Source organism: Tauraco erythrolophus, chromosome Z, assembly GCF_009769465.1.
Source record: "Tauraco erythrolophus isolate bTauEry1 chromosome Z, bTauEry1.pri, whole genome shotgun sequence".
In the NCBI taxonomy this organism is placed as follows: Eukaryota; Metazoa; Chordata; class Aves; order Musophagiformes; family Musophagidae; genus Tauraco; species Tauraco erythrolophus.
Genome location: NC_141496.1, coordinates 70,268,985 through 70,286,214, shown reverse-complemented (window position 1 = coordinate 70,286,214; position 17,230 = coordinate 70,268,985). Strand labels below are relative to the sequence as shown.

The 17,230-nt window shown below is 37.2% G+C and overlaps 1 protein-coding gene across 2 annotated transcripts in view; it reads right to left on the bottom strand.

The window, feature by feature from the left end:
• CHD1 (chromodomain helicase DNA binding protein 1) overlaps positions 1 to 16,711 on the bottom strand; it is a 59,150-nt gene extending 42,439 nt beyond the window's left edge. For both annotated transcript variants that reach the window (XM_009991467.2, XM_086629956.1), the window contains exons 1-2: positions 16,684 to 16,711; positions 16,331 to 16,535 (exon numbers count right to left, since the gene is read on the bottom strand). In XM_009991467.2, the coding sequence (XP_009989769.1) occupies positions 16,331 to 16,383 (53 nt within the window). In that variant the 5' untranslated portion in view covers positions 16,384 to 16,535; positions 16,684 to 16,711. The remainder of the gene's footprint in view (positions 1 to 16,330; positions 16,536 to 16,683) is intronic.
• Between the last annotated feature and the right edge of the window lie 519 nt (positions 16,712 to 17,230).

Below are 17,230 nucleotides of genomic sequence, written 5' to 3'. Positions count from 1 at the left end.
CAAAGGCAACCAAAACAAATTACCTCTTTTCTAAGGTAGCATGGGGAAACTGACACTGGAATAAGCTATCTTGGTCAAACAACTTGCCAACATTATAAGAAACACGTAAACCAGCTACAGGAGAGAATGTTGAAGAGACTCAGGGGCTGAGGTGGGGAAGGTAAATCCAGTTTACTTACATAAGTAAGCAAAAATCATAACAGTCAAATTCGCAGTTGACAGAAAATTTTAAGCAGTCTGATGTTCTCCTCAACACGGGAATTAAGTGGTAAGTTCAAAAACGACGGCACTGAGATAGGAAAAAAAAAGTCTAGTAGATAATGCTAGTTGCTCTGGGGTTGGATGCAAAAAATCCAACTAATTATAAATCTGTTTCTTTATGAAGAGATCAGCTGGCTATCATCTAACGTCACTGTTAAGTAATATCAATCTGTCAACAGATGCTGATCATACAACAGTCAATATTCAGACAAAACACACAGACTTCTTCTGGCAGCCCAGAAAGCCAACCGTATCCTGGGATGCATCAAAAGAAGTATGGCCAGCAGGTCGAGGGAGGTGATTCTGCCCCTCAGCTCTCGTGAGACTCCACCTGGAGTACTGCATTCAGCTCTGGAGTCCCCAACACAAGAGGGACATGGAGCTGCTGGAGCGGATCCAGAGGAGGGGCACAAAGATGATCAGAGGGCTGGAGCACTTCTGCTACGAAGACAGGCTGAGAGAGTTGGGGCTGTTCAGCCTGGAGAAGAGAAGGCTCCGGGGTGATCTTATAGCAGCTTTCCAGTACCTAAAGGGGGCCTTCAGGAAAGCTGGAGAGGGACTTTTTACAAGGGCATGTAGTGATAGGACAAGGGGCAATGGCTTTAAACTGAAAGAGGGGAGATTTAGATTAGATGTAAGGAAGAAATTTTTCACTTAGAGGACGGTGAGGCACTGGAACAGTTTGCCCAGAGAAGTTGTAGATGCCCCATCCCTGGAAGTGTTCACGGCCAGGCTGGATGAGGCTTTGAGCAACCTGGTGTAGTGGAGGGTGTCCCTGCCCATGGCAGGGGTGTTGGAACTAGACGATCTTTGAGGTCCCTTCCAATCCTAACCATTCTACGATTCTCATCTTGCCAACTAGCTCTCAACAAAGCTAGCAGTCTGGGAATGAATTCCCATTAGCCTTATGAGCAGGACCAGCAAAGTAACAGCTATTTCATTAATGTTGCTTCTCACAATAAACTGGCCTGATCTGGACAAGAACAGACTATTACAACCGAAATGTATATGAACTAACAGTAACATCTGACAAGATTAAAAATCTTAAAGTCAATATTGAACTATGTTAAAATAAATGCAAGACTACAAAACAAACCTGCAGGCAGAAGCAGAAGGTATGGGGAGAGAAAGAAAGGAAATTCCGAGAAATAAGAAAAAACAAATAACAACATGAATCTCAACGAATTTAGGGCTTCCGTAATACCATGTATGAAGGACTATGCAGGATCACTACCATAGACTAACAGCTAATTGGTACATAAAACAGATTGGGGGGGGGGGGGGGGGGGGGGGGGGGAATTAAAGGCTGTAGCATCAATAACATCTTACTTAACTGTCTTATCCTACAGTGTTAAATCAGCACAAGGAAATGGGAAAAGACAAACTGAGTAGTAGTAAGTAATTTAAAACCAGGGAAACAGCAAGGACTTGTTAAAACATTTACCAAATCTTAAGATGCTATGGCAATATTCACACACGCTTAAAGAGTTTGAAATTAACTAGTAAAAAGCAATATAGGAGTTCAAGCACACAAAACTAGTCTATGGTGGGCAGAGCCTACTTCAACTCTAATCATCCGAATTAATACAGATGTGTGAAAATACACTACAATTTCCTGCCTGGATACCTCCTCATATGCACCACATACTCCCAGAGGTCTTGATCCAACAACTATAGCACAAACAAAAAAAATAGGTAAGATGAACAGATGCGACTTCTGACAGATTTCTGCTGCATTGTAAAGAACTTTACTGTTCACTGGCCACAAGACAAGCAACTGATGGGCTCTGAGGACTACTGATGTATGTTTATCTCATTGTTTCTTTTCATGCTATGCTTCAACCTGAGCTTCAGCAGAACTCTGACTTGGAGGCACAAGCTCTTCAAAGATAGTACTATAACCCAGAAACCTAAAGCTCTTATCTGCAAAGCAGGTAGGAAATAGGCTAATACCTGAGAAAGTTCTGCATAAATGTATGCAATAAAGACACACTGCAGATTGTTGAGAGTACTGCGCAGCACGGCATGACATGTAATACCTACAAATCCCCAATAGCTGCAACAGTCCATACATCAAAGGGCTTCTCTCTGAGAAATTTGAAGGATTTGAATCAGCAGTACCAATGATGGGGAACCTGAGGCAAAACACACACCACACAGTAAGAGCTACAGTTAAGTGTTTAGTTTTCAGCATTAAAAATATTTTCAAAATTGGAAAGAAAATTGGTAATTTTCTTTTTATCACTTGTCACTGCAGTCAAAGACCCAAAATAGTACATGTTTATGTCAAGATCAAAGATCAAAGTATCACACACTTTTGGGTGTCCTTGCTTTTCCTGTACTTTAAAAAAAAAAAAAAAACCAAAGGTTTCGTCTAACACTTATAATGATAATCTTCTTTCCCAACATATAACACTAATATATCATGATTTCAAACTATGATACCGATTTTTTACTCTTATTTTTTTAAAACCCAAACTTACTACTAGCTAATTCCAAGTCATTTTACATTAACACAGGTGTCATGAAAAGGCTGAAGAACAAGGAACTTAGTTCAGCCATTCCCTCTACCAAAGTCACTGCCTCTGCTCTCACAGAAACTTTTTCCTTAAAGTAGAGAAAAAGAGAAAAAATATTAAAAAAAAAAAAGGAAAACTTATTCCCTAACCAAACTATCTGGAAATGTCAGCAATTAAAAGAAAATCCTTTTGTGTTAACACCACAAAAAAGCCCTCTATTGCCTAATGGGACCAGCTACTTATTCAAACAGAAATTAAATAGAAATTTTCAGCCTAACACTGATTTCTGAATTATCTCTAAAGGTAAGTAGCTACAAGACAGACAGAAAGAACAGACTTTATTACTAACTGGTTTTTTTTCTTGGTTTTATTAATTTCTCATGGGAAACAGTTCTAGACTACACTACCAACTTGCCAGACTACCGATCAAGTTCTGATATAAAGAAGCACTTTATTTTTTTTTAAATAATATTTGTAAGAAAGCAACAGCAATAAAGCAAAAATATAATATCTAACTTTTTCTAAAAATGAAAGAAGCCACCAAAACATGCAAAGACTTGCTTGGAACAAAGGAAGACATGTTATGTAAAGAGGAGAATAAAGAACTACCTTTCCTCTCACAACCAATGCAAAAGTAAAATGTTTCTGTAGCATTTTCTAGTCATGTCTCTTAAGTAACATCTACAACAAAAAAGTGGGGAACTGAAAATAGTCTTACTGAAAAACTACTGTAGCAGTAGTTTTCATTTTCAACTTCTATCCAGCGTAGGTACTAGCAGTTTGCTACACCGTATCAATTCAACATCCAGAGACCAACCTTTTCTAGCACTTTGCCCCTGCAGATGTAAAATCACTGGGACATTATTTGTACTTGGCTTTTTATTTTTGTTTCACATGGGGTGCTGACCTAGACAAAATTTAACAATGAGTCATTGCTTATCATTACCATGTAAGCAGGACCCAGAGTCACCCTGCCTTAGGACTTAACTGAGAAACTTATCTCTGAAAGCCAGCCTCCCTGTTGAGAAAGACAATCCATACTTCTGCTAACTGATAGTGAGAAATGCCAGGATTTAACTAGAGGCTTTACCATCCGCCAAGGAGCCAATCTTTTAGCTGTAGTATTTGCCGTAAGGTGTTTATGAAAAAGAAACAGCTTCCTCCTCCCCCAGCCTCACCACGCTTCATGGTCAAGACAAAACTACTGGCACACAAAGGCGATGGTCTCTAAAGAGGAGTACACACCCAGGAGACGCGCTAGACAACTCATGCAGGCATATAAAGAAAATATTGGAACTTCTATTTAGATTTATTTTTAATCTTAAAACCCCTCAAAAAACCCAAAACCAACACCCAAAAAACCCCAAAACCACAACAAAACAACAACACAGCCAAAAAAAACCCCAAATTAACCCCAAATTCAGCTTTACAAGCTTTAACATATGGATTGACACTGGCAACCTTACTTAGTCTCTATGACTGAGGGTCCTGTGTCATACACAGTAGTGAGGTGTCCCAGGGGAAATGTGCACTCTACAACACCGAGGGGTCACAGTATGTCCTGGTTTTGACTGGACGGGAGTTCTTCTTTTTAGCACCTAGAAGAGCTCTGTATCTTGGATTTAGTCTGGGATTTGTTATAAGAATGTTAATAGCACTCTAATGTTTATAGTTGGCACTGAGACAGCAAGGATCTTTCAGCTTCTCATGTTTTGTCAGCATGCACAACAGGCAAGGGAGAAGCATAGTCAGGACGAAGGATCCACAACTCTTCTTGTGATTTGAACTTAGACTTAGGATTGAGGGCCATATTGGACAGTGGAGTATTTCATACCATACAATGCCCAATACATAGGTGAGGGCTGAGTGGGAAGAAGCTCTCTTATTCTTCTGAGGGCTCTTTCTCTTCCTAGGGTACTCTCTCAAACTCTCTCTCTTTCAGTTTTTTCTCTCTCTCTTGTTCTCTTTTTGGGCCTATTGCTTGTCTAGAACTTATCGGGACTTATCTGTTTCGGGATTGCTTGCCACGACAGGATGGGTGTTGGTCATCAGGTGTTGAGCAATTACACTGTGCATCACTTCTTTGTATATATTATTATCAACGTATATAGATTCATATATTATTATTTTATCATTATTACTTTTAATTTTATATTATTATTATTAAATTAGTTTTATATCAACCTATCAGTCTCCTTCCCTTTTCCCCCCTTAATTCTCTTCCCCATTCCCCGGGGGTGATGAAAAGTGAGTGAGCAGCTGCATGCCTTTTAATTGCTGGCTGGGTTAAACCACTACACAGTGGCACAATCACTTTTTCATTTCCTTTCTGTGCACTGCGACATACTGCAGTTTGCCTCTGCCTGGCTAGGTGGATTTATGGATTGTATTACTTAGTTTTAACCAAACTAACCCTCAAAAAATGGAGAAGTGATTTTTAAAAAGATTCCTACAAAGAAATAGTGGACTGAAGATAACACTAATACTGTTAGCACAAGTGAACAAGAAAATGGCAGAGCTGACACTTCTACTCCTAGTACAAGCTCTTCATCAGCCACATTGCAAGGTAAAAAACAATGACAATCTAATCACATCTGACAAGGTGCTGAAACAAAAAAATCAGAATTCTCAAGATTATTTGAAATATGTATTTATATATCCGCTATTGTTCAGAAAATTTCATCATAAGTGAACATTGTGCCTTGAGATATTTGCTAATGCTATTATGAAGCCATCCTAATCAGCAAGACATCTGAAAACTAACCATCCACAATACAAAGACAAATCTGTTTTTTCCAGCAATGTTTCGAGTCCTGCCAGACTCAATCCTGTACTTTACAAAATTTCACTGAACTTAATGATAAATGTTTAGAATCCTCTTATGAGGATTTTTTACCTAAGAGCAAGGGACAAAAATGCCATACGCCATTGGAGAATGTGTTTCTCACTGCTGTAAGAATGGCTAAAATAATGGATGGAAAACAAATAGTGACAAAGTAAAGCGCAAACACTGTTGAAAGACCCATAGAGAACATGACAGAAGATCTGAAGAAACAAGTATTAGCACAAATCATGCACTGTTTGCTCTATGGTTGGATGAAAGTCCAGATGTTTCTAAATGTCCCAGTTGACGGCATTTGCTAGATTCTGCTAAATACATGTAGAACTACTTTTCTGTGAGTCACTAAAGGAAAGATGTACCAGAGAAGGTACATTCTCAACAGTAAACTACTTTCATTAAAAAGTTTTATGGAAAAACTGTTCAAGTGTAACCACTGATGGAGTGGCTGCTTTGACGGAATAAAAAAAGATTCTGGTAAGGGTAGAGATAGCACCACACATGAAATTCATCCACCATCAACAATAGGTAAGTTACTGCGGCAAAGAATCTGGAGCCAGAAGTGTATTAAGTGTGAAAGGATGTCATTGATGCAGTTAATTTTATGAAAACAAGACTGTTAAATAGTAAAATTTTTTACAATATGTCATAATGAGATGGGAAGCGACCATAAAAATCTTTTGTACAAAGAGAGGTTCACTTCTTAAAAGCACTGTTGACCTTCAAGATTAGTTTCTGGTGGAGTCCGGGGGAGGGGGGTTGTTTGTTCGTGTGATTTTGGGTTTCGGTTTCAAATTTGCGGACCTTTTTTGTGAAAACAAGTGGTCACAAGTAGTGTGATACCTAGCAGATATTTTTGAAAAAATAAACAGTGTATCCCTTCCAAGCAAAGGTGACATTTTAACAATGAGAAACAACTGCTTTTCAAAAGAAACTCATGTTATGGAGAGAGCATTATGAAAACAGATGTCTGGAAAGGTTTCCATCTTTATGTGATTTTATTGCCAAAAACAACGCGTGTCACCTATAAAAGCTATCATGTCTGTACACTTAAGAAGTTGGAGACAGAAATTTCTAATCTGTTTAAAAATCTTTCAAAGTTTCAGTGGGTTTTGAAACCATTTGTTAAAAACATAAAACTGCAACCCCTTCTTGATTAATTTGCAAGAACTGATTGACACTAGGTCAGATGGAAATTTACTAGCCAAATTTTAAGAAAAACCTTTGCATAATTAGTAGATGGGATTGAAAAAATAAGTATCATGATCTAGTAAGCACAGTCAATGATGCAGTTCCTCCATGTGGATCCATGTGTCTGTGAGGTACTTTTTTCAGCTATGCCAGCCATTAAAACCAAGTACCAAAATAAACTCAGCTTAGAACCATACCTTCAAACCATTGTATCAAAAAGTGCTAAACCAAGATTTTAATAAATCAGAATATTCATAACAACTTTTTTAGTGAGCACAAACAAGGCTTTTTTCCATTAACAAAGTAAAATATTTTCAAATATTATTTAATCTTTATTTCACCCTTTTAAAATTTTTATTTCTTGCACGTTTTACACATAGGTACTAGCACAGTAGTACATGTATGTAATTTATAAATATATATTTAATATATATACATTGGAGGTGCATGGTCAAATATTTTTTACTGATAGCAGCATGCAAACAAAAATTTTGGAGACCACTGCACTAAGGGATAAAAAAAACATGGAAAGAAGCCTTCCTTCCTCCCTGACCTAGATACATTAAGCAAGACTTGGCTATTAAAAATGAATACAAATCTGTAATCCTTTTCCCAGGATTACCTATGACCTTCTTCAACATAAGCAGTAATTCAGACTAAATCCTAGTATGCTAGATGCTAACCCTAGGAGTAAGATGGAATTATTTAAGAAAAGGTACACACATTTATACATACATGCATTCAAGAAGAATATTTACGTTTGTCATCACCTCATAACAAAGGGGGAACTCAGGAACCGTGCACTTGGAAGTTTCACTTTAACTAATCCTACCTTTGCTCCTAGGTTCAGAGATTTTCACACAATTTGAACAACAGTACAAGCAGTAGCACGAGCAATAGTACTTTGAAAACACTCAGTCCTCAACAATACATTCTACCTGTTGGTGAGAGTTCTATAAGAAAAACTTTTTCTGATGTTGTTATTGCTGCCTGCTCCAATCTCCCTGTTATGTCAGTACCAATCCATTCAGGAAACAGATTCAGCTTTTTAAAACAGCCTCTGTTTTCATAAACATTCTCAAGGGCTGATGAAGTGGAACAAACAAGCAGGAGTGAACAGGTAGTATTTCTTAAGACTAGTGTCCTGAATCCGCAGAATAAACCAGTACAAATCAATACAGAAGTTAGGAAAAAAATAGATTTCGAATGAAAAAGGTTTTTTTGGTACTTTTCAATTTTAGTTCACACACATTCCACACTGCATCATGACATACTGCAAGTTATTTTTCCAAGTGCTTAAACTGCTACATGGTGCAATACCTTCTCCACTTTCCCATGGAGCATGGCATTGCTGACATGACTAAGAAAAATGGCAACAACATGCAGAACTTGTTACACCTCCGTGTCTATCAGCATTACTGGAAATTTAGAGAGCTTGTTTACCAGAGTTTTTAAAATGTAATTGTTTTGAGTTTTTTAAGTTCATAGGAAAAGACATACACGATGCAGAATTTTCAGAGAGATTTCTAGTTGCTCAGATGACATTTTCTTGATCTGCTGAAAAGAATACTCTAACAGTCAGTGATAAAAAGGCAAAAAACAATCAGCTTGAAAGAGATCTACAAGCTCTTCAGAGCTTGAAGACAAGTAAAGTCATAGTTTAAAAACTTGTATCAGGAGAATTCCAGAAATGGTTTAATATTCCCTGAAGTGGAAAAGGAAAGGACATACAATCTAAGAAGAAAACACAAATATCTTCTGTAAATAATTAATGGAAGCTATCATTGCAAATCAAATTATAAGTGACAGCATTTCACACTGTGCTAAAATTTGACTTTTAAAATAGTTGTTGCATTAAAAAGGCAGCCCTGTTTGATAGCATGAGAGTTTACTTGCATTAAAAAGAGAGAATCTAAGTTCTGTAATAGATATTTTAAAACATTGGTTCAGGGAGATAATAGCTGTGGTGTAGTCACTTGGTCACACTCTTGGTCACTTTCTTTTTCACCTTTGCCTATAGGGTTCTTTAATTTTCCCTGCATTTTTTAAGGCATAGTCTATAAGCAATTACTTCTCTAGCTAAAAAGCTTTAGGGTCCATAATTTGACAACTTTTCTGGCAACGAGTAATGCCCATTAGAGCAAAGTAGCACCACTGACCTCGACAAAATTAATCACCCTTTTTTAAGAACATGTCACTTCTTCCCTCTTCCAGCTCCAAGCAATTTCCATATACTGTTTATTAAAAACAAAAAAAAAATCAGTAAAATGACGTCCTGGTTTTGGGTGGGACAGAGTTAGTTCTTTTCAGCAGCTAGAAGAGCTCTGTGTTTTGGTTTTAGCGTGGGATTCGCTATGAGAAGAATGTTGATAGTACAATGATGTTTGTAGCTAGTACTGAGACATCAAGGACTTTTCAGCTTCGGTTTTTGAGAGTGTGCAGGAGCACAAAAGGTTGGGGTGGGAGACCGTAGCCAGGAAAACGAGTGTACAACTCCCGTTATGATTTGAACTTAGACTTTAAATTGAAGGCCAAAGTGGTCAATGAAATATTCCATATCATGCAATGTCATGCCCCATATAAAGGTGAGGATTAACTGGAAAGAAGGGCTTTTGCTTTTCTGGGGACTCTCACTCTTGGACTGCTATCTCTCTCTAGTTCTCCTTTCAAGCCTCTTGCTCATCCAGGTTTTGCAGTCTCGAGACTTATCTGTTTCAGGATTGTTTGCCAGGACAGGACAGGCGTTGGTCAACAAGTCGTGCATCACTTGTTTGTATATATTATAATTATACATATACAGATATATATATGCGCCATCATTATTACTTTAAATTTTATATTATTATTTAATTGTTCTTATCTCTACCCATGAGTTTCCTTCGCTTTTCCCCTTTAATTCTCTTGCCCATCCCCTGGGGTAAGGGAGGGCAAGCAAGTGGCTGTGTGGCATTTAATTGCTTGCTGGGTTAGACCACAACAAATGAAAACAGCATTATGTGTTTAAAGGTGTTCCTGAATAAGAAACCTTATGTTAGGTTCACTGTACTTTATTCAACTGAAAAAAATAAACAAATCCAAACTAGAGACAGACAATACACAGGACTGTGTACAAAACAGTGAAGCATCATAAGACCATGGAAACAGAAACAAATATGACAGATACAGCAATAATGATGATCTCTTCCAATACTACTGGAATATATTTCTCTACCATGCAAACAAACCACAGCGGTAATGACAACAGTAGCTGTCAATAATAACTTGCAGTAGCAGGCATGCAACAGTATGTATTAAAAATGAGTAGCATGTTCTCAGGATTGGATTTCTACATGAAAAAGTATACTTTCATGCATGTTGACAGACTGAGGTGAAGTCTATAAAGCATACTTTCCAGGATATGTAGTCAAGAAACCTCTCTCACCCCTAGCCCTTGAGTCGAATGGTTGCATTTGTAGAGCAGCACATGTCAAATCTGATTTAGTATCAAAGTTTGACACACTGAAGTAATTTGTCTGCTCTTTTTTAGAAACACTGTCTCCAGATACTCCCTACATATTCAAGAGGAATTTATGCCTGAATGCAGTATTTATTTACAAACTGCTTCACAAGAAAAGCAACATAGCTCAATGAAAGTACCAAAGGAGACACTTTTTCATATGTTTTTACCTGTTAATTTTTCAGCCTCAAAGAATTCTTTGAAGAATGATCAGATCACTGAAACAGATTAAAAGTAAGTATCCTCTCACACAGTCATTCTTTTCAATAGTCTTAAATTTAGCTTCCCTAGCCTACCTCTTAAAACAAGGTGCCCCTGACAGGGTCACACTACGAGGAACAAAGCCTGCAATGCCTAGGCACTAGGAAGAGAAAGCCTAATATGGAAAGCTACACAAGTCACATTCTAAAATAACTGATTGAGCATTTAAACTCCTGTGTAAGGTCTAGGTTAATAACGGATGCAAGAGTAGGTAATTTACCACTGCTGATTTCAAGTGCATTCATTAGGTTAAGCTACCTTAAGAATCTTATGGTTTAAGAACCAATTTGAGCAAAATAAAGTTAAACACAGTTTAAAAAAAAAAAAATTACTTTCTGCAAGGTCTTTGAAAAGCATCTGAGATTACAGTGGACTGGTTGTTTTTTTGGTTGATTTTTTTGTTTGTTTTTAAAATAAACCAGAAGTTGAAAGCAGGTAAGCATTTGAATATGAACAGCCCATTCAAAATGTACGTAAGTAAGAGACTAAATCCCAAACTCTTAAAATTGGAAGTTCACAACTAAGTTTCTTTAGGCGAATGCTATGTAAGTGGTTTTTAGGTTTGTTTTTACAGAAATCGTAACTATTTAATCTGATTTAGATGCAGAAGGAAGATTTATCTTATTTATGACCACCAATAAAACACAGAGGGAACAAAGAGTATGAACTTCAGGCTACCAAGTGTTATTTCCTGTCCTCAGCTATTACAAAGCATGAACTCAACTGAATTTTCCTGATACAGGCTAACACCTCAGAAGATATATTATATTTCCAGTTCTGTAGACTATTATCTGCTGCCACTACTATAAACAAAACAACAGTATCAAAATCACACTGATCATCTACCAACTTTCATGACCCTATGAACCACATTAAAGTTTTTATTTGAGAGCCACAAGTCACACATCTTAAGCACACAAAGAAGTTCCAGGAATACTTCACAGACAGAACGTATCAGCGGTTCCCCAGGGGTCTACTACTACTCTGTTGTACAAAGTGACCATCTTTTGACATGCAGCTGGTTCCAGGGGCAACACAATGATGTCTTTACCACAAACTCCTTGTAGATCACCAGTAAAAAAGTATTAAAAGGAATTTAATTTTAAAAAGACGACAAAAAAAACTCACACTTGAAGGGCTACATGTGGATAGGTCCAGGATATACACTGCCTATATCACAAAATTTCCCTCTGTCTTGATAGAGTGTGAAAAGCTCACATCAGCTAAAATTTTGAAACTCTCAGAATGGTAGAACTGAATCCAAAATATGTAGAACAAGTATTTCCCAGCCAGCTAGGTTAGACAAAGACTGGGTCCTGGATAAACTCTGCAGAAAACCATATGCACAATGAAAGCTGTATCATGAATTTATAATTTCTTCTTTTAGTTAGAAATGTTTCTACACAAAAAACATCTGGGTTTTGATATATATTCTATCTGAATGCTTCAAAAAAAGAAGCTAAAAGATGCATTGAACTTGGATTCAGACACCTTATCATGCTTTAGTATGCTTAACCTGTAAGAGATTATTCTTGATAAAACAGCAACTTACTAATCAAAGAGAAGATTACTGCTAACAGGAGTGAAGAGCTTGCTTTGTCCACTAGCCATTCATAGTTAAGTTCCGCCAACAGTTTCCTTTACCATTCAGGTACTTTTGTTGATCTGAGAATTCCTGTGCACTAACATACAAGTATGTATCTACATATGTATAGTTCTATGTATATGCTCTCTCTTGCTATATACACACATTTTTATTAATATTATCTATCAAACTTCTACCAAAACAAAGCCAGAGCATGGGAGTAATTCTGCAAATACGCTTGAGGAACCTCTGTTTTAACTCCCACTTAGTCTTCTTGAAAGTGAAAAACTAAAGTCGTGGCTTTCAATTCGTTTTACCTCCTGCGGAAGGTATGAATTTATATAGCAAACTGAAGCCTGCTGACAGTCTTTAGTCTTCACTGAACTATCTTTGTGGTCTACAGACTATTCAATCCACAAAGTGAATTAAACCCACCGAAACTACTATCTTCTATTAACATCAGCTTTCAAGTGTGTAAAGAATGGTAAAAGTCTTTGGTGTAAGCAGCTGCTTTCTGCTTCCTCCAAAAATGAGTACAATACACTCCAGCCAGCTACTTTCCAGTTAAGCCACACTGAGCTCATCCCTTTTTACCCACAGAGAAGGAAGGTTTGCTGAAGTCCTCTCTACCTTGTCCTGCAGGAAACATAGGAAGAGTGAAGTGATGGGAAATCAGATTGCTATTCAATTAGCACCAATGTTTCAATTCTGCAGTCCCTGTTCTACCTGGAGCTTGTCTTGCAGTTCAGGTATAACTGCCCTTCCTTGCTGATTAAGCTTTCTTAAGACTATCTAACTAGAATGTATTTACTCATACTTAAGTTTGCAACAGAATGCTTTCAAGAACACTACACACAGATACTTTGCTTAAGAGTCAGCTTCTCAGAGTACTAATACAAAGTTTTTGTCTACACTCACTCACTGTCCAGATGAGCACTGTATCTGTGCTATTTTACCTTGAGCTAGTTAAAAACATCCCAGAGTAGTGATTCAAATAAACAAGAGGCTGGAGAGTAGACTCCTCTATAATTATTACACAGAAACCAGAACATCAAGCAATAAGGTTAGGTAATAGTGTTTATGCTCGTTTACAATTTCCATCATGCTTGGCTTTAGTACTGATTTATAGCTTCAAAGGTTGCTGAAACAGGCAGGGAAAGTTCAAACAGAGCAGCCAGTTATTCAACCGTGAAAATACAAGAGATGCACTTTTCCACCTGCAGCAAAACAGAACTTCAGCCTCAACACCTGAAGCAAGCAAAAGTTTTCTGCTCATCTACCACATAAATAGATGCAATGCTGGAAAGGAGTGCAGGAGTATGGCAAATTGGCCGTTTCTTTCACACATGGCAGAAGAAATTCACCTTCACAGTCAGTCACAGGGAGTAAAGGACAGCTACAATTCCTTACCGCAATGCTGACCAGTGTATAAAATCAAAGGTTTACGATCAGTCCCTTCTCCAGTCCTCCTACTATTGAGAATACTACAGGCTTTCCACAACTTTTGCCAAGTCACGGTGTTTCCATAAAACAATGCAATGCAGTATCCATGAGGCCTGTGTATTTTTGTAAATCCAGTCCTGATCCACTGCGTCTCTTAGCTTTCTAAAGTAATGAGGGCAGCTCCCCTACATCATGCTATATTTGTTATCAAGACTGTCACTCCAGTATGACAGCCATGGAAGTTTACACCAGACATCAAAAGGAAGTGAATGGCTTTACTGCACTTGTTAAGCATTAAATTTCAAAGATTTGTGGCAGTCATCACCAATGCCAATGCTTAGATTATCACTGTATTCGCCTTCATCTCTTCTTCTTTTCTAACAATTCTTGAGAGTTTGATTTTCCTTCCAATTTATTCCCAGCAGCAACTCTCAATTGCGTTCTTCACTTGTTCCACTTCCTCCCTAGCATTCTGAATGGAACAGGACCACTAGAAGTTTAGTAAACATATTTCGTTACTGATCTCTACTTCCATTCTGTAGAACTTGTCTTTCCAGATTTGAAGGCCGAATACAGCAACACTTCCCAAGTTAGCTATCTGTCTGCAGTTGCAGCTTGCTAAGGCAATTAGGCCCTGAGGAAAAACCATATAGAGTTCTGGAAACTTACAAACAAGAAGGAAAAAAAAAAAAGACTGAACAACAGGGGCAAGTCATATAAAGATATTCTGTAAGTACCACACTCCTTTGCAATAATTATTTTAATAATGGAACTAAGCTAGATAGAAAAGGCTTCCATCAAAAACAGTTTCCTGATAACGCATGGCAAACATGAAAATAAACTTTCCAAGACCTGTCTGCGAATCACGCTATGAGGTTAATGATTGATACAAGCCTAAGAAAAAACTTTTTAGCATTTTAAAACTTTTTAAAACTTTTAAGATGTGCTCAGTAGGACATTTAAGATGAACAAAGTCTTTCTTCACCAGCAAGTGTTTAGTATAACACATCCTCCTGATACTTACTTTTAATGAAGTTCCTGGGAACTTTATGATGTTTAGCTAGTTTAATCTTACAAATTGCTACAGCTTCGAAATAACTTTGATATACTGGTACTTATGAGCAGACAGTTTGATACATAATCTTTGGCAAGGTGGCTTGTTTCAAGTACTAAGAAAATTCACACACAAAATCATCACACTTACCCCTAGTAAGTTCATATTTGGTTCAAGTTTTTTGGAGGTCTTGTATTTCAGAAAACTAGCCTTGCCCACACCATTGTATTTGTTCATGTTTCTCTTCTCTCCTGACAAGCTTTTTTTTTTTTTTTTTTTAAAGTAACCAGGAATATTTTGTCCCCTACTAGAAAAAACAGTAAATTTGTTTCCTAACTGGAACAGTATTGACTTCATTGGAAGATGAAGTCTTCAAAAATTATTATGTATTAGAGCTTACAAATTATTCACAAGATTGATAGTTTACTGTCTTCCTAAGACATTCCTTTGTATAACAGGAAGCTTGACATAAAAATACACAAAAATTAAAGTTTCTTTACTTCTACTATTCATAGATTTCCTTGTGATTTGCACCTAAAGTCACCTGAACACTTCTCTCTTACCCTTCTTTCCACTCCATCATACACTGTTCTACATGCAAGCTTGATGGCGAGCATGTGCAGACTGATCAGCTGGCAATTCCATTCTTCCTGCATTTCTTCACTTGAGGCACTACTTTATCTCTCTCTCTCTCTCTCTCCGCTCAACTGGAAGCTTCCATAAAGTCCATAGAACAGTTTTGTTTATGATCCTCTGACTGACAGAAATCAGCTAACTTGTTCAACAGGCTGTGATCAAAAAGAGGGGCACAGAGACAGATGGGCAGACTAACGGCACAGTCACAACCACTGCTCAGAAGTCTAAAACCACTTTTTATTTCTAAGTTTACTTTCACTTCTTAAGCTTTCAGTATTCATCATATTTCCAGTCTTAGAAATCTAAATTTTCTAGCACTGGAGGGACTTTTTGAACTTAGCATTGTTCTAGAAGGAGAACTTCATTTCACCTCTACAAATTGGCTGTCATTCTGCATGGATGCCAGGAAGTTCTCATCACGTTCTTCCAAACATGTCAACACTGGGCACACGCTAGGAGACTACCATTCAACATTAGAGGACTGATTTTTTTTTTTATTATTAAAAAAACAGCAGGAAAACTGTACTTTCACTTCAGAAAACAAATACAAAGTTTATACTTTCAGTTACACTGCTCTGACAGCTCTAAAGAGGGGAGAATCTTGAAGTACTCTATATAAAAAACTTTCACTTTTAGAGACAGCCTAGGTAGGATTTTATGCAACACATATTATGCATGTGTGCCTTGGACTTTATAGAAGGTAGCTTTATTTTAACATTCTCATACAATATTTCAGCTTTTAACACTTCAGACATTTTTGTTTTCCTCAAAAGAGTAATACTAGTCTGTTTGATACTGATGTGGTTTTAATACTCTTTAAGCTTTATTATGTAAGACGTATACAAGATCATTACAATTCTTAGCTGAAGCGATGTGAATGTAACAAGCAGATTAAGCACTTGTAAGAAAGCACATCCAGTTCTCTTAACTATGGTCTGCTTGCTAACCAGAAAGTCTTGGCACCAAGTTCAAATACAAACCAGTTTTGTAAACAAAATATAGGAGAACACATAGCCAAGAATAACTGAAATGAGCATGTACTTACCTTGACTCTCCATTACTGTTTCTTATGCTTTCTTCATCACTGTGCCCATTCATTGTAAATATTAAGAAGTTTAAAAGATAAATAAAAGTCCACTTAGGTTACAAGGTGGATATCAAGAATTCACTTCTTGGTACTCTGTACGTTTTCCAGGTGATGTGTTTGCTCTAGTGTTCACTGTGGGTATTCAAGATTTCTCCCAAAATACCTAAAATAATAAAGGAAAACGTTGACACAATTTGAAAGTATGTCAACTAAAAAGATACCAAAAATAACTTGGTCTTTCACTAACACTGAAGGGGTGCATCATGTTTGACGTCATGTTTTTAACTAAAAAATAGCTTTTTGTGTGTTACCTGTTCGTGGTTGATCATTTTATCGCCGTTTTCTTGTCTGAAAAAAAAATTAATCTTTCCTGATGTCTGTGAAAAACAGAAAAAACTTATTCTCAAGAGTAGAACAGATCTTCTTATTAGTTACACTTAAAAAAAAATGAAATAACTAAATGAAATACACAAACGCATGGAAGCAAAGACCTGTGTAGCTTTTTGCCAGATTGCAGCTGGGTCCTAGCATACAAGGCACTATGCTTCTTTATGCAACTTTTCATTGATGGCGATATAAAGATGGCAATTCCTGCTGAACCACTAGCTGCAGAATAGACAATGTTATGGAAAATACATTCTCTTTAGCATAGCAGGGTGAGAAGAGCAGCTTACTGCATGTCTGCACTATACCCTATAGCTTAACTTTTGCCATAGTGCTGACTTCAGGACAAAGTAGATCTAAATTTTAAAGAAAAATTGCCTACGTGAACACAGAGGTAAAAACCACATATATTAATGTTCCGCTAAGATCTGCTTAGTAAGATGTATTTCATTCACAAAACATAATGGAAGCATT